Below are 25,904 nucleotides of genomic sequence, written 5' to 3' on the forward strand. Positions count from 1 at the left end.
CTGCCCTTGCAGTTACGAGGGGAGCCCCTGCCGCGTCTCTTACCATCCGCGCCCTGCACGGCTTGCCTTATCTGTGCCTGCTGAGGGCGCTGTGCTGCGCATCGCAGTGGCTATCCGTGGGAGCCGTGGCCGGGACCCCCCCTGGGCTCCTTCCACCCTTCCGCTTCCTGGCTACACCACCGGAAAAAGCTAGGTAGTTTCTTTGTAATCAGACTCTTCAAAATTGACTGCTTATTCTTACATTATTTCCAAAAAACAACCAGCAGGGGCTTCTGGGTGGCTCAGTCGGTGGAGCGTCCAGCTTCAGCTCAGGTAGCAGTCTCACGGTGGTGAGTTCGAGCCCTACGTCGGGCTCTCTCCTGTCACCCCAGAACCCTCTTCCAATCATCTGTCCCCTCTGTCTCTGTGCCCCTCTCCCACTCGTGCGCCCTCTCTCTCTGGCTCTCTTAAAAATAAATAAAACATTAAAAAACAAAACAAAAAACCAACCAACAAAAAACCAGAAAGCTTCCATTAAGCCCTTTTTTAAATCTGATGTGGCTATTGTAGATACGAGGTGTGCAAATGTACAACAGGTCCTGGCACATAAGTGCTGGATAAGCCCCAAGCTATTACTATTATAGTTCTTCCTTTTCCTCTTCTCCTCCTCCTCCTCCTCCTCCTCCTCCTCCTCCTCCTCCTCCTCCCCCCCCTCCTCCTCCCCTTCCTCTTCCCCACTAGTACTCTAGTCACCTGCACCGTCAGCTGCCCAGAGTCCCCACCACTCCCTCGGTCACAAATGATCAGCCTCACACATTACCATTTCACACTGGACCCCTGTGACCATGTGATTTTTAACCTGTGTTCTCAGACTCTCAGATACTCTAATATCTGACGTCACTCTGAGCTGTCTGTGCCCAGCCCAGCTTCTCGTCCTAACGTTTACGGAAGTGTTTAGAGGCCAACACCCACCGAGGCCCTTCAGAACAGGTGGTTGCAGATGCCATCTTCTTCGCTATGAAAGCAAACCCTCCAGCAAGCACGAAGCTTGAAGTCTTTGCACAGAAACTCAAAGTGACACATTTGGGTTTAAAAGCCTTCCACTTATTGTTAATGAAAAAAAAAGGCTGTGGAATAATGAAACCGTAATTGTATGTGCACATGAAAAATACAGTAGCACCAAGTGGGATTCTTAATGACTGTTATCACTTTTTTTTTTTTTCTTTCCAATACAGAGTCCCCAGGGCCCATTCAATCAGTTACAGAATAATACTTTTCATATTCTTTTAGATGAAGATTCTTTTGCTTCATTTCCATTTATATTTTCAATTTCCCCACTAGACATTGTTATCTGGGTCACATTAGGGAATGATGAGCCTCGTGAAATCAGAGGGAAATCTATTGAAAGGCACCCAAGGTTAGGATGTGTTTTAACCTTTCTCTTGTCGCTATTGGAAGTCCGTAAAGGGTTTTTCTCGTTCTTGAGTACAGATGACTTACATTAATCAGCAGAAACTATCTAGGCGCTTACGCGGTTTCTTGTTCTAAGTGGAAAATAATTAAACACACAAAGATAAATAGATACCGGCTGGGAGTGAATTCTAATAAACCCCTGCATAGATGGAGCAAAGATTTCGCTCTGAACAAAGACAGACCACGGGGTCAGAGGTTTAGAGAATGAGGCATTAATTAGTTTATGAGAGAAAGAGAGAGAAAAACCTGCTTTGACAGCAAGTTTTTTTTTTTCTTTTTTTAAGCAGAATTTTCTGGGGGTGGTTATTTTCTTTGGGGACACAAAATTAATTTTCTTAATTCCTCAAGAAGTTGAGAGTGCTGATGTAGTGGGACCAAAGCTGTTCTCTACCTTACGGCTACTGGGGTTAGAAACCTAAAAGGAACACTTTTTTTTTTTTAGAATTTTTTAAAATTTATTTATTGTTTATTTATTTATTTTTGAGAAAGAGAGAACACAAGTGATCAAGAGGCAGAGAGAGAGGGACAGAGAGTGAATCCCACGAGGGGCAGAGAGAGAGAGAGAGAGAGAGAGAGAGTGCAGAGCCTGAAGCAGGGCTCAAACTCACAAATCATGAGATCACGACCTGAGCTGAAGTTGGACTCTTAACCAACTGAGCCACCCAGGCGCCCCAAATTCTCTCATTTTCAAAGACTCTTAGAATGAAGCTTTGAGGAACAGGGATTTGGATTTGGCTGGTGGTGCTTGACCAGGGATTGACAAGATGTTCTCTAGAAAGAGCCAGATAGCAAAATGGGGGGGGGGGAGCTCTCCAGGCCATTAGGTCTTTATGGCAGCTACTCAGCTCTGCCGTCGTAGGCTGAAAGCTGCCACAGACAACATGAAAATGAATGGGCATGGCTGTATGCTAATAAAACTTTATTTAAAAAAAGGAAACAGTAGGCAGGATTTGGCCTGTGAGCTGTGGCTTGCTGGGCTCTGTGTTAGACCAGGGGCATTCTTTACGTTATGTGGTGCGGAATGCCTGCGAACAAGGTTTGCATGGCGTGTGTACTACAGGACTCACAAGCATCCTGTCAGGTAGCTACTGCTTTTTGCATTTAACAGTGGAAGGTAGCAGAGGCTGGAAGACATTAAGCAACTGACTTGGAATCACACGGCCAGCGAGTGGTGTGACAGGGGTGGGTCTCATGTCATCTGGACTCTAATCAAGTGTTCTGACCTAGCCTCGTGCCCCATAGTATCCATCCATCAAGTACAACGAGGCCTCTGAACTGCCAAGAAACGTATACGCCAAGATTTTGTTGTTGATATTAAAAGCTCTGCCTGCTTCTGGAAGTTTAGTATACTTGGTAATTCTAGAGTCTGCCTAGGGTAAATAATTACAGTCTATAACTGGACTAAAGGAAAGAATCCCAAGCCTTGTGAGGACGAAGATGGCCGAAGACCTGTTCCAGGCCGGTCAAGGATAAGTCCGGACTGATTTTGTTACATCTGCTATCCTGCACGTTTCAGTGTTGAAAACAGATTCCCAGCCTGTTATTTCGAAACGTTCTTTCCCTTCAAACTGAGCCTTCGGTCAGCAGGGGAGCATCGTGTCTGTCAGGCTTTGCCATGGTACCCAGAAACCTAAAAGGAATGCTTAACATTATTTTAGGTTTGGTTTTAGAAGGTCAGGCGTGTACCAGCCCTCAAAACCAACTCACTGCCTTTTCTTTCTTCACCTGCAGAAAGCCACCATTAGCCACGTGTCACCGGATAGCCTTTACCTGTTCCGCGTCCAAGCCGTCTGTAGGAATGACATGCGCAGTGACTTCAGCCAGACAATGCTCTTTCAAGGTAGGGCCAGTTCCCCTCTTCTCTGGCCCCAAGTGCCCCTGCACCCCTCCTTTGTTATGATTTATCCTTTTTCTTCTTAACGTGCCTGGTCAGAAGAAATAAGCCTGGCCTAAGAATCAACATGGAGTTTTAAATCACGCCTGAAAAGCCTGAGGAATTTAAGCCTGTCTTTTAGGTTGGGGGTTTCAGAGGCCAGAAGACGGGGAACAAGAGCAGAGTGTTGATTATTTTGTTTATTATTGTTGTCATATTCCAACTGTGGGTAACCAAGTATTTGGGTAACACTGCATCATCACAAAAATCACATCCTAGTCGTGTTATGGAGTATCGCCTTTGGATTTTTAGCATGATTCACTTAGCTATTCTCTTAAGAACTAGAGCCCAAACATATAGCACACTCCTTTTTTTTTTTTAAGTTTATTTGTTTTGAGAGAGACAGAGACAGCATGAATAGAGGAGGAGCAGAAAGAGAGGGAGAGAGAGAGACAGACAGAGAGAAGGAGGAGGATCCCAAGCAGGCTCCACACTGGCAGTGCACAGCCTGATGCAGGCCTCAAACCCGTGAAACCGTGAGATTGTGATCTGAGCCAAAACCGAGAGTTGGATGCTTAACTGACTGAGCCACCCAGGCGCTCCTACAGCATGCCCTTCTCGCTTACAAGCCACATAAATGAGCCTTTGCTTGCAGGATCCTTGGGTTTCTGGAGAAATAGCTCTATGCTCCTGCTGAGATAGGGTCTGGTAGAACGTTCCAGAGTCAGGACTAGGGTGAGTCAAAAGAAGCATTTACCTTTGTGCAAAATTTAAGAGTACCAAAAAACTCTGTACTCAAGGTATGTTGTATTTTACCAGAACTTTTTTTCGAAGCAAAATCCGTGCAAAATGTTCGTGGAGAAAATACACAAATTCTAAATAAAGATAGGATCCACTCTGTCTTAACTTGCCCTAACCTAATCCCAGTCCTGGTTCCAGTGAAACTTTATTTCGTGACTTTATTTGGTGACTTGGTTTGGGGACGTGCACCAAGACCAACATGGCAGGAGGGACCAGGGCACTGGACCTTGCTGTGCTAGGCTGAGGTCCTCACTGGTAAGGTTCTTCACACCTGGGATCCTCAGTTTTAGAGAAACCTACGCCCCAGGCCAGCGGCTCTTAACTTTTTTGAGTCATGTATCTGATGAAGTCTTTGGACCCTTCCCGTAGAAAAATCCAGAGTTTTGCGTACAACTTCAGGGACCCCATCAAGCCCGTAGGTCCTGGACCAGCAACATCAATCAGCATCATCTGGAAGCCTGTGAGAAATGCACATTTATGGGCCTCTCCCTGAACAATTGCCTCAGAATCTCTGATGGTGGGGCCAGGAATCTCAGTTCTAAGCGGATGGCCCATCTGGCATGCGCAGTGAAGACTGAGAGGCACTGGTGTAGAGCTGGGGCCCTGGAGTGAGGGCCCCGGCTTTGAGTCCACCTGCCACTCGGTGTTTCTGGAACTCAGAGAATGGTTATTAGCTCCCCCAAGCTGCAGTGTCCCCGTCCGAAAAGCGGCGGTATCGAAGGTACCGACCTCACAGGGACCTTGTGGAATGGCGTACGGTGAAACATGTAAAATAATTAGCAGAGTGCCTGGTACCAACTATAAATATCACCTTAGTACTAGGTTTGATATAAAAAGAAAGGGTGAACTCAGGGTAAGAAACCCTCCAGCTTTAGATTCCCTCTAAGGATCCCTTCTAGCTTTACAGTTTGGCATTTAGCATTTAAATACTCTTTGCTAGTGTTCACATTATGTCATCCTTCCATTTAAACTAATTGAAATGAGCATCGCTGTGTTTTTTTCACGCGACCCCCTGTGCCCTGCGTGTTTTGGCCCCTCTGCCTGTGTTGACGAGAGTCCACAGGCCAGAGCCAGGTCTGTGCGGCCCAGGGGAGAGAGAATAGGAGGCCACAGTGGGAGTTTGCTGAGGCCAGGGCCCTGGAACTTTGGACGCATAAATCATGATTAGGCCTCCCGTGTGCTCCGACCAAGAACCTAGAATCTGCAGAACTGCCTGTCCTGATTAATAGGCCCCTGAGCTTGCTGGCTTCTGTGTGGACTTTGAAAAATTAAATGTTTGTAATGTAATGTAATTCAAAAAGGCCTTGTCAGCTATAAATTCCAAGCATGGAATATTTACCATGTCTGATCACAGAGACTTGTTGGAAATGGCCAATGTCTCCTTTGTCTAGAAAGACTCACTTTGTTCAGAGGTGGACGTGCGTTTCCTCGTTTTCTATATTGTTGCTTGTCCCTATACATTGACAGAGGGGTGTGGATCCTCCGGGCCTCCCCACAGTGGCTTTTGCGTCTTCCCTAAATTAGGCATCCGGTGAGCAGCGTACGAACTAACTCTTCGGGGAGGCTAGCACACCTCATCTTGAGAGCCAAGGATGCGTTTGTGAGCAGTGGAGCCCAGCGTGCAGAACTGATCAACTGTTAGGACTCAAGTCTTAAAAGGGAGTGGAAAAAAGCTTCAGGAATTTCACAGAGGCCTGGTTCAGAATAATTAGGTTTCCCAGTGATGAAGTTTACATCAGGTTTGGGAGCATGAGGAAGCCATGTTGGAATGTTTACATTATGGTAAATACACTATTAAGTGTTACATATTTACTTGAGTGTGACAAATATAATAGTAATAATAGCAAGCAGTATCCATGAATGGCTCACAGTTGCAGAGCCTTTTCCCATAAGTTAGTAAGTTATTTCATTTGACCCTATGGCAGTGGCAGCTTGTAAGGTACGTGTTATTTTACTGATGGAGAGATGATGTTCCAGGCAGTCGAGTAACTTGCAGAAAAAAAAACAACAGCAACAAGAAAAAAACACTTGGCCACTAAGCAGTGTCTTGATTTCTTATTCCAAATCCAGATCGTTTATACATAGCAACAGACCACCCCTAAATATTACCCTATGGCCCCTGTAATTCAACAAAAACGGGTGGAAAGATCGATTGCTTCGTGTTCAAAGCCTGTCTGCAGTTCTCAACGGTCATAGAAAATAGTGGTTCTTGAGCTTTTCTCTGAGCCACAGACCCATTAGGCAGCCTGAAGCCAATGGATCCCATCTCACAATCACTTTAAATAAGTAAAATACACAGAAGAGGGAACCAATTATGCTCAAATACAGTTGTCAAAATATTTTAAACAAATTTGGGCATATAGTCATATATGCTTTTTCCTCTTTTTATTAAGGCATCGAAGGACAAGCATTGGGTCGGCTTGCTACCTTGATGTCTGAGTGGCGACAAACATAAATGTTGTGGCAGAATAGCTACAACAATTATAAGGGAGTATAAAAATCCCTGACTTAAGTCAGAGACAAAGTCACAAGTCCTGCTGGGGATGCTGAGATGTGTTGGCTGCTCTCATGGCAGAAGGAGAGCCTTGGTTTCACGTCAGTGAGAGCTTGGTGGGAAAAGGCAGATGCCTTTTTTTTCCTGTCCCTGAATCCCCCTGGGCCCATGGGTGCCAGGTTAAGCATTTCTGATACCAACGGTCCCGGAGAAACTTCCTGGTCACCACAGCTTGAACCAGCCCGGTAGAAACTGTCAAACGTTAATGAGAAGTATGTGTGCTGAGTTGCTGCTTCGTTTCTGGGCCTCAATCAGAGCCCTTTGTAAAGGGCAGGTGACATAGGTCTCTTTAGATGACCCGCTTTAACGAAGGGAGGTGAGTACTCCACGTTCATCTCTTTCCCACTATGCATCTCTTTCCAAAGTCGAGAGTTCATCTCGACTTTCCAACTATGCAAAATGAATGTGTCATTAGGCTGGGGGTTGCAGACTCAGGTGCCCCTGGGGCCGTGCAAGGCACATGTATAGACACGGGGAGGGTTATCAACGGGAAGCTGGACATCCTACATCCACCATCCACTGAGGGATGCTCGGTCCCTGCAGGGAGGAGAGTTCAGTTTTACTGAATATTGTGACTTTACAGGATAAGCAGGAAATTGGGATTTTTAGTTTGAAAGCTATTGCAACAAGTTCAGTTTTAAAAAAGCTTGCAGGCCAAACAAAAATTATGCCAGTCGTTTGCCACTCCTGGTTTAGGTAAAAACTTACAACAGACACGCATATTATATACTTTGGTATTTAGCTTTTTTTTTTTTTTTTTTTTTTTTTTTTTTTTTTTTTCTGATTTTTCAGTGCCATGTATATATAGGAAGCAAACTTTTAGTTTATATAACACTCCTATTTGGAGATAACCACAAAGAAGCACTTTGCTATTTTCTTTAATTAGACTCTTTGGCATTATTCACAGTAGTGAAGCAACCCAAGTGTCCACTAACAATGAATAGATAAAGAAAATGCTGTGTGTGCATAGAATGGAATATTATTCAGCCTTGAAAAGGATGGAAATTCTGACACATGGCCCAGCATGGATGAACCTCAAAGACCTTGTGCTAAATGAAATAAGCCAGTCACAAAAAGGCAAATATATATGATTCCACTTATGTGAAGTATCTAGAGTAGTCAAACATATAGAAACATCAAATAGAATGGTGGTTGCCAGAGGCTGGGAGAGGGGTGAATGGGTACAGAGTTTCAGTTTTGAAAGATGAAAAATTCCGAGATTGGTTGTACACCAATGAAAACATACTTAACACTACTCAACTGCACACTTAAAAGTGGTTAAGATGGGGCACTTGGGTGGCTCGGTTGAGCATTCGACTCTGGATTTCAGCTCAGGCCATGATCCCAGGGTCATAGGATCAAGCCCTTCGTTGAGCTCTGCCCTGATCATGGAGCCTTCTCTCTCTTTCTCTCTGTCTCTCTCTCTCTCTCTCTCTCAAAAATTAAAAAAAAAAAAAAAAATTAATCGGTTAAGATGGTAAGTTTATGTGTATTTTACCACAATTAAACATTTTCTAGAGTTATATTGTTTAACAACAATAAGAGGCAGAACCACAGGAAGGAACGAACATCAGAACGAATGTTGTGCGGGTCATATCAGAATTTGACAATTTAAAGCAATGAAGCAATGAAGGTGGTATCTTACGGGGCTTTAAAACTGAAGTAGAAATAAAATATAAAATATATGACAGCACACAGAAGGCGAGGCAGGCAAATAGAGTTAAATTATTGTACAGTTCTTGTGTTTTTAGGAAGTGGTACAAATACTAATTTAAGGTAAACTATAATAAGTTCAGGATTCACGTTATAATCACAGAATTGATAATATAGGAAATTATAAACAAAAAGATGGTAGGTAGGGGGGTTGTCTGGCTGGCTCAGTCAGAAGAGCATGTGACTCTTGATCTGAGGGTCATGAGTTTGAGCCCCAAGTTGGGTACAGAGATTACTAAAAAAATAAATAAACTTGAAAAGAAAGATGATAGGTAGGAACAGTGCAATAATGATTCCATTTATATGAAATCAGAGATAGACAAAACACAGGTCAGAATTGTGGGTTACCTTTTGGAAAGGTGGGTTCAGTATTGTGTGGGGCTTATGCAAACCTTCTGGAGTGCTGGCCAACATCTATATATGTCTCAATATGGGTGGTAGTTACATAGGTGTTTATAGAGAAAATTACTTGGACAGTACACCTAAAATTTGTAGATTTACTTATGTAAGTTTTACTTCAAAACAGAAAACAATAAATTTTTTTAAAAAAATTTAACTAATACCGTAAGACAAGAGTCAGCAGGCAAGCTACATAGCCCTGTGAAAGGTTTTTTAATGACTCACAAGCTAAGAAGGGTTTTACATTTTTAAATGGTTGGGAAAAAATCTACAAAGGAATAATATCTCATGACATGCGAAAATTATATGTAAATCATAAGTTTTATTGGAACAACAAAAAAAAGTTATATTGTTTACAATGTAATTTCTTTGTTTCCCAGCTAACACTACCCGAATATTCCAAGGGACCAGAATTGTTAAAACAGGAGTGGTAAGTAGCAAACGGTAATTGCTTTGTCCTGGCTGGTTGTTAACTCGAATGCAGTTAAAACCGTGACCACGAGGTGGCAGTAGGATGTTGTTAAACTGCTCTTGAAGAGGTGAAAATACAGAAAAAATCACATTTCTCCCTCTTTATAATTCAATGTGTTATGAAAAGAAGCTTGGCGACAGTTAAAGCTGTTGTGTTGTACTGTATAGTTCCTATCAAGGTAAAAACTCTCCATATTTTAAATTATTTATAATCTATGGGATCATACAATGTAAGAGTGCAAATGAGTGCAAAAGGTCTGTTGCAAGCCCTTCGTTGAACATATGCTACAATTCAGAGTTTGTCATTTCCCCAGAGTTACGTGGATTTGCAAGTTTCTGGAGCCTCAATTAATATCTAAGCTTTCCCATTCCTAGTGTAACTAACAATCATAATCTCAATCACAGTGTTGGTAATAACAGTAATAGTCTAAAATTTACTAGCATTCCCTGGGTTTTAGATGATTTTATTATTTCATTTACTGCTTGCAGCATCCTGTAAGACTAGTGTTACTACTGTTTCCATTTTACAGAGGAAACTGAGGCTTGGTGAGTTAAAACAATGTGCTCAGCATCACCCAGACAAGAGGTTGTCAACTCAAGCCCAGACCATCTGACCTCTATGTCCTGGATGCTTTGTCTTATGTGGCATTTAGCATTAGAAACGAACATGTGTTAACATTGGCCTTCCTTAGACTACAAAGTTTCCCAAGTGAAATATGGTGATAACGTTAAAGAACCAAAGTGGCTCTGGCTGTATTGTTTTGAACTATATGAGTGAGGGGATGGCATTCTGGATGCTTATACCAGGTTATAAGAACTAAAACAGGTAACTTAGAGCAACATTTCTTGTTTTTCCAAGATACTGTTATCTGCTTCTCACACAGAAGCCCCAGTTTAGGATGGTGGGAAGAATGAGTTGAGGCTTGAACACAGGCGGCCCTGCCTCTAGCCCTTAACATCTCTGTGCCTTGGTCTCCTGACCTGGAAAATGGGGTGATGATCCTGTGTGCCTCATGTACCTGGGCGTAGAGGTCCCATGGATAGACCCAGAGACTCCGGAAGCGGCAGCGGCTATACGGGACCCACGAGGAAGACGCAGGGCTGTAAGCCACTTCCCAGAGCGTGCAGGGTTGAGTGTGGCTCCTGCCACTGCGGACGTGGACAGCCACGTGCCCTTTCTGTCCATCCGCTTCCTCACTTTGAGACGGAGGAACCAGACCCTGGAGGGCTTTTCTAGACCTGGTTGCTGTGTGTTCTCCATGAGAGCCAGTGATACATATGAAAGAGCAGGGACTCCTGCCTCTTGCAGGGTCAGCCCAGGATCATGTGACCATCTGATGTTGCTAATTTATTACGTAGCGGATATTGGTCTTTATACCAACTTTAATGGTACTTACTTTTCTTTTTTTTTTTTTTTTTTTTTTTTTTTGCCACTCACTGAGCTTCTTCCTAAGCAAAAGTGGTGAAGAGTTGGTTTGATACGCTAGTTGAATTTTTTAATGCGCTCAAAGTGATTGTAAAACTGTTGAGACCGGAGGTGGTCACGTGACCACGGACCACCTCATGTCAGCCTTGGTACCACAAAAACCTACTGAGGGTCATAAGCAGGGCCTTTTTCCCAATCCTGATGACTGACATGGCTCTGCTTTCTCTTCTGTCCCTTCCCCTGACCTCCCCGGGTGACCCTTTGAAGCCCACAGCGTCTCCTGCCTCTTCGGCCGACATGGCCCCCATCAGCTCGGGGTCTTCTACCTGGACGTCGTCCGGCATCCCCTTCTCATTTGTCTCCATGGCGACCGGGATGGGCCCCTCCTCCAGCGGCAGCCAGGCCACCGTGGCCTCAGTGGTCACCAGCACGCTCCTGGCGGGCCTGGGGTTCAGCGGTGGTGGCATCCCGTCCTTCCCCAGCACCGTGTGGCCCACGCGCCTGCCCACGGCTGCCTCTGCCAGCAAGCAGGCCAGCAGGCCCGTCCTAGCCACCACAGAGGCCTTGGCCTCCCCGGGCCCCGACGGCGACTCGGCGCCCACCAGGGACAGCGAGGGCGCGGAGGAAGGGGAAAAGGATGAGGAGAGCGAGAGTGAGGACGGAGAGCGGGAGCATGAGGAGGAGGGGGAGAAGGACTCTGAGAAGAAAAAGAGCGGGGTGACCCACGCCACCCAGGAGCGGAGCCAGGATGAGCCCACCCCCACCCCCTCATCTCCCGACAGGACTGCAGAGGCCAGTGGGCATCAGACTCTGTCTGGGCACGGGCAAGACCGCACTGCCGTCCCTACAGCCCGGCCCGATGATGAGAGGGATGTCCTCCCGGGCCTGGACCCCGGCTCGGTCACCTCCACCCAAGTGCCCGCCACAGTCACGGAGGAGCGTTTTGAAGGGAGTGATCCCAGGAGGCCCCAGATGCCATCGAAAAAGCCCGTGTCCCGAGGGGACAGATTTTCCGAGGATAGCAAATTTATCACTGTCAATCCAGGTAAGTGGCCCCGTCCTCCTGTGAGGCTCCATGCTGCCGTGAGCAGTCTCCCCCTTTAAGAAAAACTGGGATAGGGAACTTCATATTCCTGGAAGTGTATGTGTCCCTGGCGTAAGAGACGTGTGTGTGCCTGTATCTGTCTGTCTCTCTTGCTGCTCTCTGGTTTGTTCTAATAAGAAGACTTTCCCTCTTATTGTTGCTCGAGGAAGTCTTGCCTTGATGTTTGTTTGCTGGTAAAATCCACTTACCTCAGAGTACCTCCGAGGACTTGGACACGGTGAAGTAAATGAATTAAAAAAGACATTGATCTTAAGAAGTTTATTCATTAAGATTTCACTCTTTTGCTTTTCTTAAGTTAATTTTAAGAGAGGGAGAGAGCGTGAGTGGGGAAGGGGCAGAAGGAGAGGGAGAGAGAATCCCCCAAGCAGACTCTGCACTATTAGAGTGGAGTCCCTTGTGACGCTCAGACCCATGAACCACGAGATCATGACCTGAGCCGAAATCAGGAGTCGGATGCTTAACCAACTGAGCCTCCCAGGAGCACCTCTTTAAGATTTCATTATTATTTTTTTTTTAATGTTTATTTTTGCGAGAGAGAGGGACAGACAGAGTACAAATGGGAGAGGGGGAGAGAGAGAAGGAGACACAGAATTGGAAGCAGGTTCCAGGCTCTGAGCTAGCACAGCACAGAGCCCAATGCGGGGCTTGAACTCACAGGCCGTGAGATCATGACCTGAGCTGAAGTCAGACGCGTAACCAACTGAGCCACCCAGGCGCCCCAAAATTTCATTCTTTTTTAAAAAAAAATTTTTTTAACGTTTATTTATTTTTGAGACAGACAGAGCATGAACGGGGGAGGGTCAGAGAGAGAGAGGGAGACACAGAATCTGAAACAGGCTCCAAGCTCTGAGCTGTCAGCATGGAGCCCGACGCGGGGCTTGAACTCACGAACTGCGAGATCATGACCTGAGCCGAAGTCAGACGCTCAACCGACTGAGCCACCCATGCGCCCCAAGATTTCATTCTGTATTCATTTAGCACCTGTGTTTATGGACTGACTGTTTGGTGCCAGGCCCTGGGTGGGTGCGAACCGAGGTAAGCACAGCCTCTGCCTCTTGAGGCTCACTGTATAAAGGACTCAGCGACGATGGCACTCAGCTAGAGCGCCCACGGGGAAGCGAGGAAGCAGGGTGTCAACACAGCAAGCGAGCAGGTCCGCTAGCTAGCCAGGAAACTGCCAACTGAAATTGGAATCTGTGAAACGGTCATAGAGGGAATAAACAGGGTGCCGTTGAAAAGAATCATGAGGAGGTCAGGGACCTCTCTTAACCAAGATAGGCCCAGCTGGGGAAGTGACATTCACGTCGAAACCAAAAGCCTGAGACCCTCCAGCGTGCAGCAGGCTGCTAATAGCTCACCGTCCGAGCCCGGAGATTAGGGCTCTCTGTCCCAGAGCCCTGTTTGCTGCATGCATCACCCAGCTCATGGATGGTGAGAGCAGGGCATGGTTGGCGTGGCCTCCGCCGTGAGGCAACGCTCCCCGTCATCCTGACCAGTGAGATGTGCTGCTCTATCCAACGCTCAGATCCTAACGAACCATCCTGTTCATCTCCGCGAGGCAGCCGTGAGCATGAGGGGTTGTTATTGTTGTGAGGGGTTTTCTTAATAAGAAATTCTTCTTTTTGCCAGACTACAAGATGTTTAGCAACAATTTTTTTTGCATCTAAGCTGTTGTGGAGTTATAAGAGTGCAAAAAAAAAAAGCAACTGGTAAATATTTATTTGCTTTTGCACTTGTAAACATTAAAATTCATCTAAAGCTGAGATCTCGTATGTTAAGATACAACTTAGAATAAATTTTCATGTTTTGAATTACGTTCCTCCTTAAAGCTGGTATGGACTCGTTTTTTGAAGTTTGGGTTTCCTATGGGTGTTGCTCAGTTTGTCTTGATTTTAGGGAAAGGTACAGAGTAGCCTTCCGTGGAGTTGAGTGAAGGAAATACTGGGCCACTTATAAAGCCGTTTGAAGCCATTCCTACATGAATCATGACATTCCCTCTAGGAATGGCTGTGAAACAGAATTTCTTGCATTTGAAGATATTAAAGAAATATTTATGGAGTACCCGCTGTGTTCTGGGCACCGCACGAAGCATTGGGAATAGAACACAGATCAAGGCGGGCTTCTGTTCTCCAGGGGTTTATGTTTTAGTGGAGAAGCTTGAGAATATTGCAAGGAAGAAATGCATAACTTCAAATAGTGCCAGAGTTGAGCGGGGGGGGAGCAGTACGGCATCGAGTGGTCAAGGAATGACATTAGTGGAGAGACCCAAGCGGTGAGGAGGTAGCCATGCAGAGATCCATCAGAGAGCGTTCTAGGCTGCAGGGATAGACAGTCTAGAGACCCAACGTGGGGATTCATTTAGAGCAGTTTAAGACCTATCCGCAGGCCAGTGGTGAGAGTTGGGAGGAAGGATGACGGATGAGTTCACCGATGGGCAGAGCTCAGGCCAGGAGGGGGGCTCATCGTCCGTGCTGAGGATTTGATTCTAACTGAAATGGAAAACCAGTGATGGATTTCAGCGGAGATCCCCTCATCTGATTAACCTTTTGGAAAGACCACTCTGGCCTGTCTGTGGAGATTGCACAGGGAAGGTGAGAGCGGACACTAGAAGCCCGGTTAGGAAGTGATGGCAGGGGTGGCTTGGACCAATGGGGTTTCTCCAAAGACCAGTGGTGGACCTTGTTGAAAACGGATTTTCAAACTTGAGCAGCTCCGCCTGTGGACTAAAGGCTCCAACAAAGTAGTATTCACAGTGTGCTCCTCTTGAACATGTCTTTGCCCACCTTCTGATCAAGGTGACTGTTGAGAGCTTAGGTTGGGAGTGTTTACAGCTCAGAAGACTGGAGAGCAGTGGGGACCTGGGGCACGTTCCAGGTGAGTGGAACTGAGTCAGATTCCAGCTAAAGGGACGAGAAACAGATGGTGAGCACTGTGTTTCCAGCCCCAGGGCTGACGTGTGTGGGTCCCCAGCTTCCGCCGTCAGTGTCCACGTGTGCAATGGCAGAGTGGCTTTTGGAGGCTCGTCACCCTAGTAGTGTCTGCCCCGTATTCACTCTGGCTCCTCAGGCGGTCTTTGCTCAGTGTTCTCATCTGGAAGGTGGGGATAACAGGAGCTCTCGGTGCAGACAGAGGTACAGATAAATGAAGTCACTCTTGCTGTCAGTCATAAGGAAGGAGAGGAGCTGTCTATAATTCAAAGGCCACAAAATCACAATGGTGACTCTGAGGAGGCTCCGTGCAGGTCTTTCTTTTGTAATTATCCCTGGACATTAAGGAGCAGGCCAAGACCGCGGTCCCCAGCTAGCTGGCATTCAAACTGGCCTCCAGGATCTCTGCCTCTGCCCCCAAACCGGTAAAACCAGAGTGACTCCCTCACCAGTTCCCTTCAGCGGGAAGGTTCATGTCTCAAAGCCTTGCGGGCCACAGGTCTCCGTCGAAACTTCTCAACCCGGCCAGGTAGCACAAAAGTAGCCAAAAACAATATGTAAGTGAGCAGATGTGGTTGAGTTCCAACAAAACCGTTTACAAAAACAGACCCAACGGACCTGGGTTGGTATGCGAGGCAGCATTTGCCAACCCCTGGTTTAAGAAGAAATATGTGAGGGGCACCTGGGTGGCTCAGTCGGTTGAGTGTCCGACTTTGGCTCAGGTCATGATCTCACGGTTTGTGGGTTCAAGCCCTGCATCGGGCTCTGTGCTGACAACTCAGAACCTGGAGCCTATTTTGGATTCTGTGTCTCCCTCTCTCTCTGCCCCTCCCCCCCTCAAAAATAAATAAACATGAAAAAATTTTTAAAAAGATATTTGTTTACAAACTAGAAGAGTTTTTAGGAACTGGACAGAACTCGGGTTCCTGAGTTTGAGCCCCACGTCGGACTCTGTGCTTGTTGGTTAATGAAGGCTTTGAGTGACTTGAGGGTAAAACCCACGACCCCACATCAGCCTGTGATCCCCAAGACCTTCCTTCGCTTCCAGCCGTCCCAGCCTTTCCCTGTCTGCCTCCTCCAGTGTGGCATTTACTCTTTATCTTTTTTTTTTTTACTGTTTATTTATGTATTTTGAAGAGAGAGAGAGAGCTTGCAGGGGGAGGGAGGGATAGAGAGAGAGAACATCCTAAGCAGGCTGTGTGCTGTCCGTGCAGAGCTGGATGAGAGGCTCAAACTCACCAACCCTGAGATCACGACCTGAGCAGAAATCAAGAGTAGGATGCTTAACTGACTGAGCCACTTAGGCATCCCCAAGGCATTTGCTCTTTAGATAAAGTCACCATCATCTTCATGTTAGTTCTGACTTATTTCAAAGACTTTGCATGTACATTTGTTTAAATTGGTCTCATATTTTCTTCATAGTAAAGTAAAAGCAAGTACTTTAATCAGTATTTAGTCTCTTGGACATAAGCATTAATGTTTAAAGTTACAGACTATGTTGTATTTTGACCAACATCTCCAAAAGGCTTTTTTAAAATTCCTCTGATGCCCAATAACCTCTTTTTAAGTCCTGTGACTGCTACAGCTTTGGTACTGACTCACAAGGAAGGAGAAGAGGGGAGTCCTTCTGTGGAAGAAGTGGCAAAGTCAGACAACTGTGGAAGTCAGACAGGTGTCATCAGTGAGAGGAGAGGACCAGGTGGTGGACGTTAGGGAGCAGTAAGGACCACAGCAAATCGAGAGCACGTGTCCTTTCTAAAGAAGGCCGCCTCACTCAGTTCCCGCTGGTGGTAGCCCCTGAGGCTGCCCCATGAGACAAAACTCCCAGTCTTTGTGCAGAATCTCCCAGGTTTTAAGTGAGTTCCAATTTTTAAAACATCTTCATGTTTCTCTTCCTTTCTTATTTTTGTTTTCACTGAGGCCAAATGAAACCCATGCCTGGGCTGGGTAGGTGGGAACGGGTACTTGGCCTCTACTTACAGAGTTGATTGCTATAGTTACCACTGCCCTGGAGGCCCACCCAAAGGATTAGAAGCCTCAGTGCAGCCACTCTGTTTGCTGACCTCTGTGGGTGTGAAAGCCCTTGGTGGATTGCGTGCTGCATGGAAATCCAACATGGCGCCTCTCTCGGGAGCCACAGCCAGGTTGCGGTGGAGGCACCCCCAGTAACCATTTGATGCGATGAAATGTGTGCAGTACCGCGTGCCCTAGCAGGAGCATTTCAGGGTGGGCATGGTGGATGAAGTGATCGTTTAGTGCTAGGGTTTTCCATTTTCCTTTCCTTGAATCAGGGAAAGTCCTTTTTCAGACTGTTCCTGCTCAGAACCCCAGTGTGCCAACACTCAATCACTGAAAGCTCACCGCTGCCTCCTCTGCTTCAGCTCTGAGCCAGGCGCTAAAAGGGTGGTCCGGTTCAGGGGTCAGCATTCCACAGTCTCCAGGCGAGAGCTGGCCCGTGGCCTCCTTTTGTCCAGACCATGAGCTCAGAAAGGTCAGGGTCCGTTCGTTGGGCTGGTTCTCTGCTTTGAGCCAGAGTGAAGGGTGCCAAGCTCCAGCCACCCCTCCTCTCCTTTGGGCAAACCCCAAGGAACCCCCTTTGGAACTCTCAAGCTCTAAGGAACCCTGCCGTGAAAACCTTTGATTAGAGAAACAGTAACATCACCAGTTCACATTTGTTCTGTGCTGGTGTTGCCTGTTGCTAAAAGCCAGGCTGTGTGTTTGTAGTCCTGTAGCACCTGGGCGACCGTGCTGTCCTTACCACCTTTGGCCAGTGAGGAAACCGAGGCTCAGAAGCCTAAGGAACGTGCCCAGGCAACACAGCATGTGATGAGATGGAGCTCGGACACAGGCCCTGACTCCCAGATCCAGGGGAACCCACCTCAAGCTGTGCTCCCTTCCTTCTGGCTTTGGACTTATCCCGAGTGGGCAATACAAGATGATTTCAGATGAAATTTTGATTACTAAGTGAATATTTGAATGTGTATTTTAGAAAAAATACTAGTTTTCTATTGATAGCAGAGGTTCTCAACCATTGAGGATTTGTCCCCCCCTTCTTCCCGAAAGCATTTGGCCATATCTGGAAACATTTCTGGTTGTCACACCTAGGGAGGGGGCTGCTCCTGACATCTAGTTAGGCAGAAGACAGGGATGCTGTTGAACATCCTACACTAACACAGACTCTCCCCTCACCACAGAGAACTACCTGGTCCCAAATGTTCAACAGTGCTGGGGTTGAGAAACTGATTTATCCTCTTAATACAACGTTTCCTTTTCAAAGTATACTTGAGGAAAGAAATAATTAAGGACAAAAATAAGTACTAGGAAGGGCTCGTGAAGATAGGGCAGAAATCATGTGTGTGATACCCAGCCGTAGTATACGGAGGTCGAGGGAGCAGAGGATGTAACACAACTATGTTAAAAAAAAAAAAAAAAATTACGGCGGCACTTGTATGGACTCTTGTATGGACTCTCCAAAGCAATCTGCAGCCAGGGCTAGCTTTCTTGGTCAGGCTTCTTTCTTCGGAGGTGTTTTCTAGATCATCTTGATCACCCCTGTTCTTGGCTATCACCTTCCTAGGAGTGTCCCAGGAAATTAGCTTGGAGTGGCTTCAAGGGGTTTACTCAGTGCTGCTGTGGTTTCGTCGCCTCCCACAAAGTGTCTGGGCCCTTGGACGTTGGCGTTCCCCACTGAGGGATCTTTGAACTAGGACAGATTATGTATCTCTTGGTGTAGGAAACCAGAATGGGTGGGTTTCCAAAGAGACTGGAGTCGGGAATTCAGGTTGTAGGGGGTGGTGTCTTTGACAAGGTAGGGTGTACGGCCTGTGTCCCAGCTGACCCGCAGAGGCACGTGATGTTGGCAACAAAGCGTCTATGGCGATGGTTTGGTAGATCAGGACCAGCCTGTTCATAGGGCTTAGAATTAAACTGGGATTTATCAAACACCCTCAATTTTCCAACACCTAATTGAAATAGACATGACAGACTATTGTTTGATTGTTTATGATGAAGGGAGCTCTCTGTGAGGGGGTAAGGAGTGCTTATTCACAAGAACTCCGGGTGGTAATATAAATGGAAATACATGATGCACTAATCTAGCTCAAGCATGGTAATAGGAACACAGAGCCAGGGCCCCTTGCAGGAGAATATGTGTGTTTGTAACTGACAGTCATGTCTTTGCAGCCATGGTGTAGATGATGTCAGGGCTCAAGAAGAATAAAGACAAATTTTGTAACCCCGTAAAAAACCAGCCACCTTTTCACTTCACATCTGCTTGGCTACCATCAAAAAAAAAAAACAAAACAGAAAATAACAAAATGTTGGCGAAGACATAGAGAATTTGGAATGCTTGTGCACTGTTGGTGGGAATATAAAATGGGACAGCCGCTGTAGAAAACAATATGGTGGTTCCTAAAAGAATTACAAATAGAACTTACCATATGATCCAGCGAACCCACTGCCGGGTATATACCCAAAAGAATTGAAAGCAGGGTCTCAAAGAGATATTTATACATTCCTGTTCATTGCAGCATTTTCGCAGTAGCCAAGGGATGCCCATTTGGGTTGTTACCCAAACAAATGAATGGATGAATAAAATGTGGTATCTACATACAATGGAATGTTACTCAACCTCAACAAGGAAGGGCATTCTGATTCTTGTCACAATGTACGTGAGCCTTGAGGACGTTATGCTAAGTGAAATAAGCCAGGCACAAAAAGACAAATATATGATCTCACTTGCGCGAAGTGCCTACAGTCAGTCAAAGCCATAGAGAGGGAGAAGGAAAGACAGACACCAAAGGCTGGGGAATGGGGGGGGGGGGGTGGTGGGAAGTTGTTGTTTAATGGGTATTGAGTTTCCATTTTGCTGATGAAAAACAGATTCCGGAGGTTGGTTGCACAACAGTGCGAATGTACTTGACATTGCTCAAGTGTACTCTTAGAAATGGTTAAGATGGTAAATTTTATGTTTTGTTTTTTTATCATAGATTTTTTCTTAAGCGTCTGAATTCACAAATGTGGGTGGTTTTTAATGAGTGGTGTTACCCAGAGCAAACGTAGTCAAGTCGCCCACAGTTGAACCAGGCTGAATTATGAGTGTGCCGTTTGTCCTTCTCTTGACCTTTCCTAAATGGTGAAAGAGTCCCACTTTCCCGTACTCCTGATGGCGGTCCTTGGATCCAAGCTCATTGTCATCTTGACAGCGTAGGGGTTTTGTCCTGCTGCAGAGGGTGAGCGCTAACCGTGGGGTAGGAAGCGCTTCACATGGGTCCGTCTGATGTATCACTGCCTGTAGCATTTATAGTACATTGTACTCCGTTTTTATTTGCTTCTACTGGGATGGGAGCCAAGCCAGTAAAAGGCAAACAGCATTAATTCAGTGATGACATATGCCACTGAAAACTGTTTTTCTTTTCTTTTTTTTTTTTTTTTAATTTTTTTAAAAAGCAGAATGGAGGCACTTTACTCAGATTCTCCTGGATGCTGAAATAAAACCTGAGGGGAGAGAGGGATACGGGGAGGTCATTAATCCTTGCCTCGCTCCTGTGAATGCTCAGAGAGGGTTAGTTTGCATCTTGCTCTAAGTTTTATCTGGAAGGCATTTCAGAAGCAGGCTCCGTCTCCTGGCCTCCGTCTTCTTACCTTCCTGGCAGCCCTTTATCTGCACGTCACAGCCATGGTGCTGCAGGGACAGGTGGGTGTAAGTTGTGACCCCCGTCCCATTTCTTCCTGGTACACACGCGCCAGCAAGATGCGGCTCTGGAAAGAGGATGGGAAAGGTCCAAGTTCATGGGGGGTGGGGGAGGGGGACGGGCACCATTGTACAGTGGGAGCCAAAGCCTGGTCAGTTTCAAATGGGTTGAAAAATAAAATGTCGGGGCGCCTGGATGGCTCAGTCGGTTAAGCGGCCGACTTCGGCTCAGGTCATGATCTCACGGTTCGTGGGTTCGAGCCCCGCATCGGGCTCTGTGCTGACAGCTCAGAGCCTGGAGCCTGTTTCAGATTCTGTGTCTCCCTCTCTCTGACCCTCCCCCATTCATGCTCTGTCTCTCTCTGTCTCAAAAGTAAATAAACGTTAAAAAAAATTTTTTTTTAAAAAAATAAATAAATAAATAAAAAAAAGAAAAATAAAATGTCTTCGGAAATAAATCTTGAATTGGGAAAGGGGCCTTGTACAGAAAAAGCTTCTTCCCTTGAGCCAGGTTCGTGATTGCCGAATCCTGGTCAGGAGTTTCTTACACCATAATTCTTGCGTTTGATGATGAGGCCCTTTAAAATTACCCGAGTCCGTGTTGTTCTGCTCTTCCTCGGGTCAGAGTGCCCCCCTGCAGCCTGAAATTAGGCTGGCTAGAGTGAGCCGGCAGCACGGGCAGGCGTGAGGGCGGCAGGTCTGGTGTGTGACATGAGGGAGCAGTGAGGACTGTGGCAAACTCGTGACACATGCCCTGTCTGGAAAAAGAGTGTTCTGCTCACTTCCAGCTGACGTTTGCCGTGTGGGGATTCGGGCCTGTGCTGCCAACCTTAAACACTTCTGGTAGGAGCTTCCATTGTTGATTTTTTTTTTCATGCAAACCGAATCGCTTATCCAATGTTGGCAGCAAACTCAGTCCAATAATAATCAGTGGGGGAGGGGCGCCGAGCCAGGCCCACGGATGGGCTGCGGGTTCACACAACCCGTGGAGGGCAGGGATCGAAGGCCGGTTCTGCTGGGAACACCGGCCCATCTGGATAAATCGGAGAGCAGAAAGAAGCTCCACCAGCCCAAAGGGGCTGGACTCCTTCTGGCGTCAGGATTTGAGCATCGGGGAGGGGGCACGCTCTCCAGGATTGGGGCAGCCAAGTTCGGCTCGGCCCTTTCAGTAGGCAGCTGGGCCACGAGTTGCAGCATTGAAGGAAGGTGAGCCGCTCCCAGCCACCGGGAGGGTCTGATTTTACCCCATCGGCAGCACTGGTGCTGGGTTTCATAGAAAGCAGGAGAAGAATGACTGTTCCCTGGAGGATGTCTCCTCTGTGACCGGTCAGGCCCGCTTCAGGAGCATGGGACCTGGGCAGGCACACGGAGCCCTGTGCTCAGAAGGCCCTGTACTTGCCCTCACCCTCCCCCACCCCCATCTTGAAACTCCTTAATAACTTTCAATCAGGACCCCCCCTATTTCATCTTGCATCTGGCTCTATCAATTAGCTAGCCATAAGTTGCATCATCTGCTTCACATTGGTTTATCTCATTTAATCCTTAGAAGTCCTCTGAGAGGTGAATGAGCATTATCATGTCTCCTTTTGACAGGGGCGGGACCCGAGGCTCAGAGACGGGCAGTCACTTATCCAAAGTCACACAGCTAGAAAGGCCTGAGCCAGAATTTGTAATCAGGTCTGCCTGACTCTGAAATGCAGGATGTTTGTTGGTTGTGCTGAAATTTCATAGTATGTTCCAGTCTCTGGGGGCTGTAGCGTGGGGAAGATTGTCAGGGGACTGAAGAAGTCATGGGAGCAAGAGAGTGTATATCCAGCCCAGGCAGCATGTTATATGTGCCTGGTAGTTTCTGGTAGTTTACTGTGTTTTTAGACTTTGTCCTCCGAGGGCCACGGGTTGAGTCAGGCAGCGGGACAGGCGTTTCTCCCAAAGGGCAGCAAGAAGTGTGGTGCGGTCGTATCTCAGGGCAAACTTTGAGGTTGTGCCTTCTCACAGGCAGCCTCCTGTGTGATTGCCACTTAGGCTTTCAGATATGACGTGGGGATCACATTCTGCAGACACCCAGGGAGCCCTCAGCATCCGCGTGGTGCTGCTGGGGTGTTGACGAGGGAGAGGATAGGGACGGTGATGACGATAATCCCGCCGATAACATCAACGAGGTGCTGATGGCTGCCAGGCAACCTTCTAAGTGTTCTATATGCACTAGTTCACATAATCCTCACACTCCGCAGCATAGTAGGCAATATTCTCTCCATTCACAGATGAGGAAACTGATGCACAGAGAGGTTAAGTCACGTGCCCAGAGTTGCACAGCTGGTAGGAGACAGAGCTTCACTGCTGTTCTTCCACGTACAGATGGCAGTCAGCCCTCCCTTCGGGGACCTTCTAGTAATGAGAAGAGCAGTTATAACGGAGTGTGGCGTGTGCAGTAAGAGAAGTGCATGATGAAGGTGTTGGTGAGAACGAGGGTAGGTGCACAGCATTGCTCAATGCCAGGCACACTCCTAGGCGTTCTGTGTGTATCTTCCCAATGAAATGGGAATGAATGCACCCAATGTATCTTCCCAATGAAATGGTGCAATGAATGTTGCACCCCGCCCCGTGAAGCAGGGTTATTTTAGCCCTTTTTATAGATGAAGAACTCCAGGCCCGAAATGATTCAGGTTATTGGTTAGAAGTCACATAGTGGCGCCTGGGTGGCTCAGTCAGTTGAGCATCCGACTCTTGATGTAGGCTCAGGTGGTGATCCCAGGGTGTGGGATCGAGACCTGTGCTTGGAATTCTCTCTCTCTCTCTCTCTCTCTCTCTCTCTCAATCCCTCTGCTCCTCCTCCACTCACGTGTGCATTCTTTCTCTCTCTGAAATTAAAAAAAAAAAAGAAAAGGTCACATAGAAAGTAGCAGAGCCAGGATTTGAACCTGTGATCTGAAACTCTGTTCTGCCTTCCAGAGATAGCACAGACTGAGGGCCTGGGGAGGCCTCATGGAGAAGGTAGTATCTGAACCCAGATTTAGGGAGCAATGGGAGCTTCTGGGGGCAGAGCGGGAACGGCATTCCTGGCAGTGGGAAGGCAAGGCAGGGCCAAAGGTGGAAAGGTGGGACTGTGGCCCAGCATGGTCCCTGGTTGGATGGGTGCTCCTGGAGCACAGTGGTGGGGAGTGGCAGGAGGTCATGGGTGGGCAGGAAGGCCATGGTGTCCCTGAGAGCAGTGAGGAATTCCTGAGGACAGGGCACACGGTTTCACATGGTTGTGTGCACATGGGATGAAACTCCGGGCTCCTGGTACCACGAGGACAAAGCAATCCCGTAAATAGGACAATCAGGTCAACTTTATCATGCCTCTCATGGCAGTCCAGCAGCACTTGTATTTTTGCCTGGCCTTTAGGGGAGAGACCTGGACAAATCCAGCTGCTGTCAGGACAGCATTTTCTTAGAGGTCTCTCACCCGGCAAGGTGTTGCGGATGAGGGTCACTTCCCCACCCCCTCAAACAAAATTCTCATGCAAGCACTATGAGATGTCAGAGGAATGACTCAGTCGTGAAAGTGGAGATTGAGCCTCACCCGGCCCCAGGCCGGCTGTGACTTCAAGCCCCTACTCTGCAGACCTCCATTCTCTCCTCTGGCAAGACTTTTCTGAGATTTGAGGCTCCCCAACAACATGATGCAAACTTGCCCTCTCACTTTGTGGGGGATGAGGGAGGGACAGACACAACCACCAACACATGAGATTTCTGGGGCAACGGAATATGCCATTGACCCTCACAGCTAGACCAGGACTTAGAAGGCTGAGAAATTCTGGGGTGGCCATTGTTTACTGGTTTTAGGTTGGCAGAGATGCCCCAGAGCTGGTGTTTCCAATGACTGTTGGAACTGGAATGGGTGTCGCAGTGACAGACGGGTGTGAGGGGCTGTTTCGGCCCAGCATCCTTTTCAGTGTCTCAGGATGAACAGGACCTGGTGTTAGCATTTGGCCTCCTCCCCTGCCTGCCTACCTTGTAGTAGCCCAGGCAAAGGGTACTTTTTTGTCAAGAGGCACAGAGAGAAATAAGATATTGGGAGTTCACCTTCACCCGGTTTGCACAGGCCTCCCAGGGAGGATACTGAATTCACTTGGACACGTGGCCTGTAATGCAACCCTCCCGCCACGTTTTCCATGAACAGGACCTGCCGGTTTTTAAGATACTCCCGGCCATCAGCCAGATAATTGCCTGGCTGGGCTGCCCCCTGCTGGAGCCCAGCAAAATTCTTCTCATTTGTGACTGGTTCTTTCAGCCTCACCAGAGCTTTGCTATTAAAGCTTTATGTCAAGGGAGGGGTGGCACATAGGATCTTTGTAAGCCTCAGCTCACAACCCTGCTTCCAATCCTCTTGGGACTAGAACCTGTTCCTAATTCAGCGTATAGGGCCTGGCCGATGTGGCCTCTGCCTCTCTATCATGGTTCCCCTCGTTCTCATGCTCTCGGTCCAGAACACACTTCTCCCCCTGCGCTCAGCCTGGCTAACTCCCCTTCACCCTTCAGGTGTCCGTGTCAAGGAGCCCCCTCCAGAATCCCAAAGACAGGACAGCTCCTCCCCTGTTCAGACCCCCTGGGCTCTCCTTAGCATCACATCCATTTTATCCTAATTACATGTTCTTATGTCTGCTTCTCCCCCTTTACGTGATGCCTGCCCCACGGCACTGGGCTGTTTTCATCTGACACCCTGCTGTGTCTCCATCCCCTAGGACCCCGTCTGGCATGCACTAGGGACTTGGCAAATAGCTATCTAACAAGAAATTGTGGAGGGAGGGGTCAAGAGAAATGGGCTGGCACAGTGAGGAAGATACTTTACAAACCGTGAAGTGCCGTGTTACGGTTTTTCATCAGAGTGCACCTCACCTGCCTGCCTCTGTCTTCTTACCTGTGAGCTGGCATCAGGCTGGCCCTGCGTCTTGACAGGCCCGTGCGGGAAACAAAAGAGGGGATCAAAGTAAACCAGGGGAAGCCAGTGAAAAGCTCGCTAACACGCGTCTTCATTACTCAGGAGACTTGCCTCTTTATAAATCTGGTCCCAGGGCCAATTCCTTCTTTCCTAGGCAGCCCACCTTCTATGACTTGGAAACCCAGCCTGATGAGCCCTGCATTTAAGCCACCCTGCAGAGGGACACTCTGGGCTGGCTGAACGCTGGCCTACTTTTTGCAGAGCAGAAGGATCCTTGCTGAGAACAAGTCAGCCTGCAGCCAGCTGTAGATTTTTCCAGGGGCTTCTCCCTGCAATCACAGTTAACCTTTGCTTTCTCGCCACCTGCCTCCCATGATTGGCTGCGGGCACCCCTGCTCTTCCCAGCCCCACGCGGCATCTGAGCTCCATTTGCGCCACCTGGAGATTTCCAGGCATCTCCCCCCGCGGTCTAACGGAGAGTAGGTTTCTTCCGGAGCTTCCTGGGGACCTGTGAAGATCCTCCGGGGCCTGCAAGAGCCAGCAGAAAGAGCTGCTTGGGTAAGAGGTATC

At 47.5% G+C, this 25,904-nt stretch overlaps 1 protein-coding gene across 4 annotated transcripts in view; it reads left to right on the forward strand.

Moving 5' to 3' along the window:
* Positions 1–25,904, forward strand: part of PTPRG (protein tyrosine phosphatase receptor type G) — a 712,285-nt gene that overhangs the window by 600,194 nt on the left and 86,187 nt on the right. For all 4 annotated transcript variants that reach the window (XM_042929870.1, XM_042929872.1, XM_042929873.1 and 1 more), the window contains exons 10-12: positions 3,184–3,292; positions 9,173–9,222; positions 10,957–11,734. In XM_042929870.1, the coding sequence (XP_042785804.1) occupies positions 3,184–3,292; positions 9,173–9,222; positions 10,957–11,734 (937 nt within the window). The remainder of the gene's footprint in view (positions 1–3,183; positions 3,293–9,172; positions 9,223–10,956; positions 11,735–25,904) is intronic.

Source organism: Panthera leo, chromosome A2 (assembly GCF_018350215.1).
Source record: "Panthera leo isolate Ple1 chromosome A2, P.leo_Ple1_pat1.1, whole genome shotgun sequence".
Taxonomy (NCBI): domain Eukaryota; kingdom Metazoa; phylum Chordata; class Mammalia; order Carnivora; family Felidae; genus Panthera; species Panthera leo.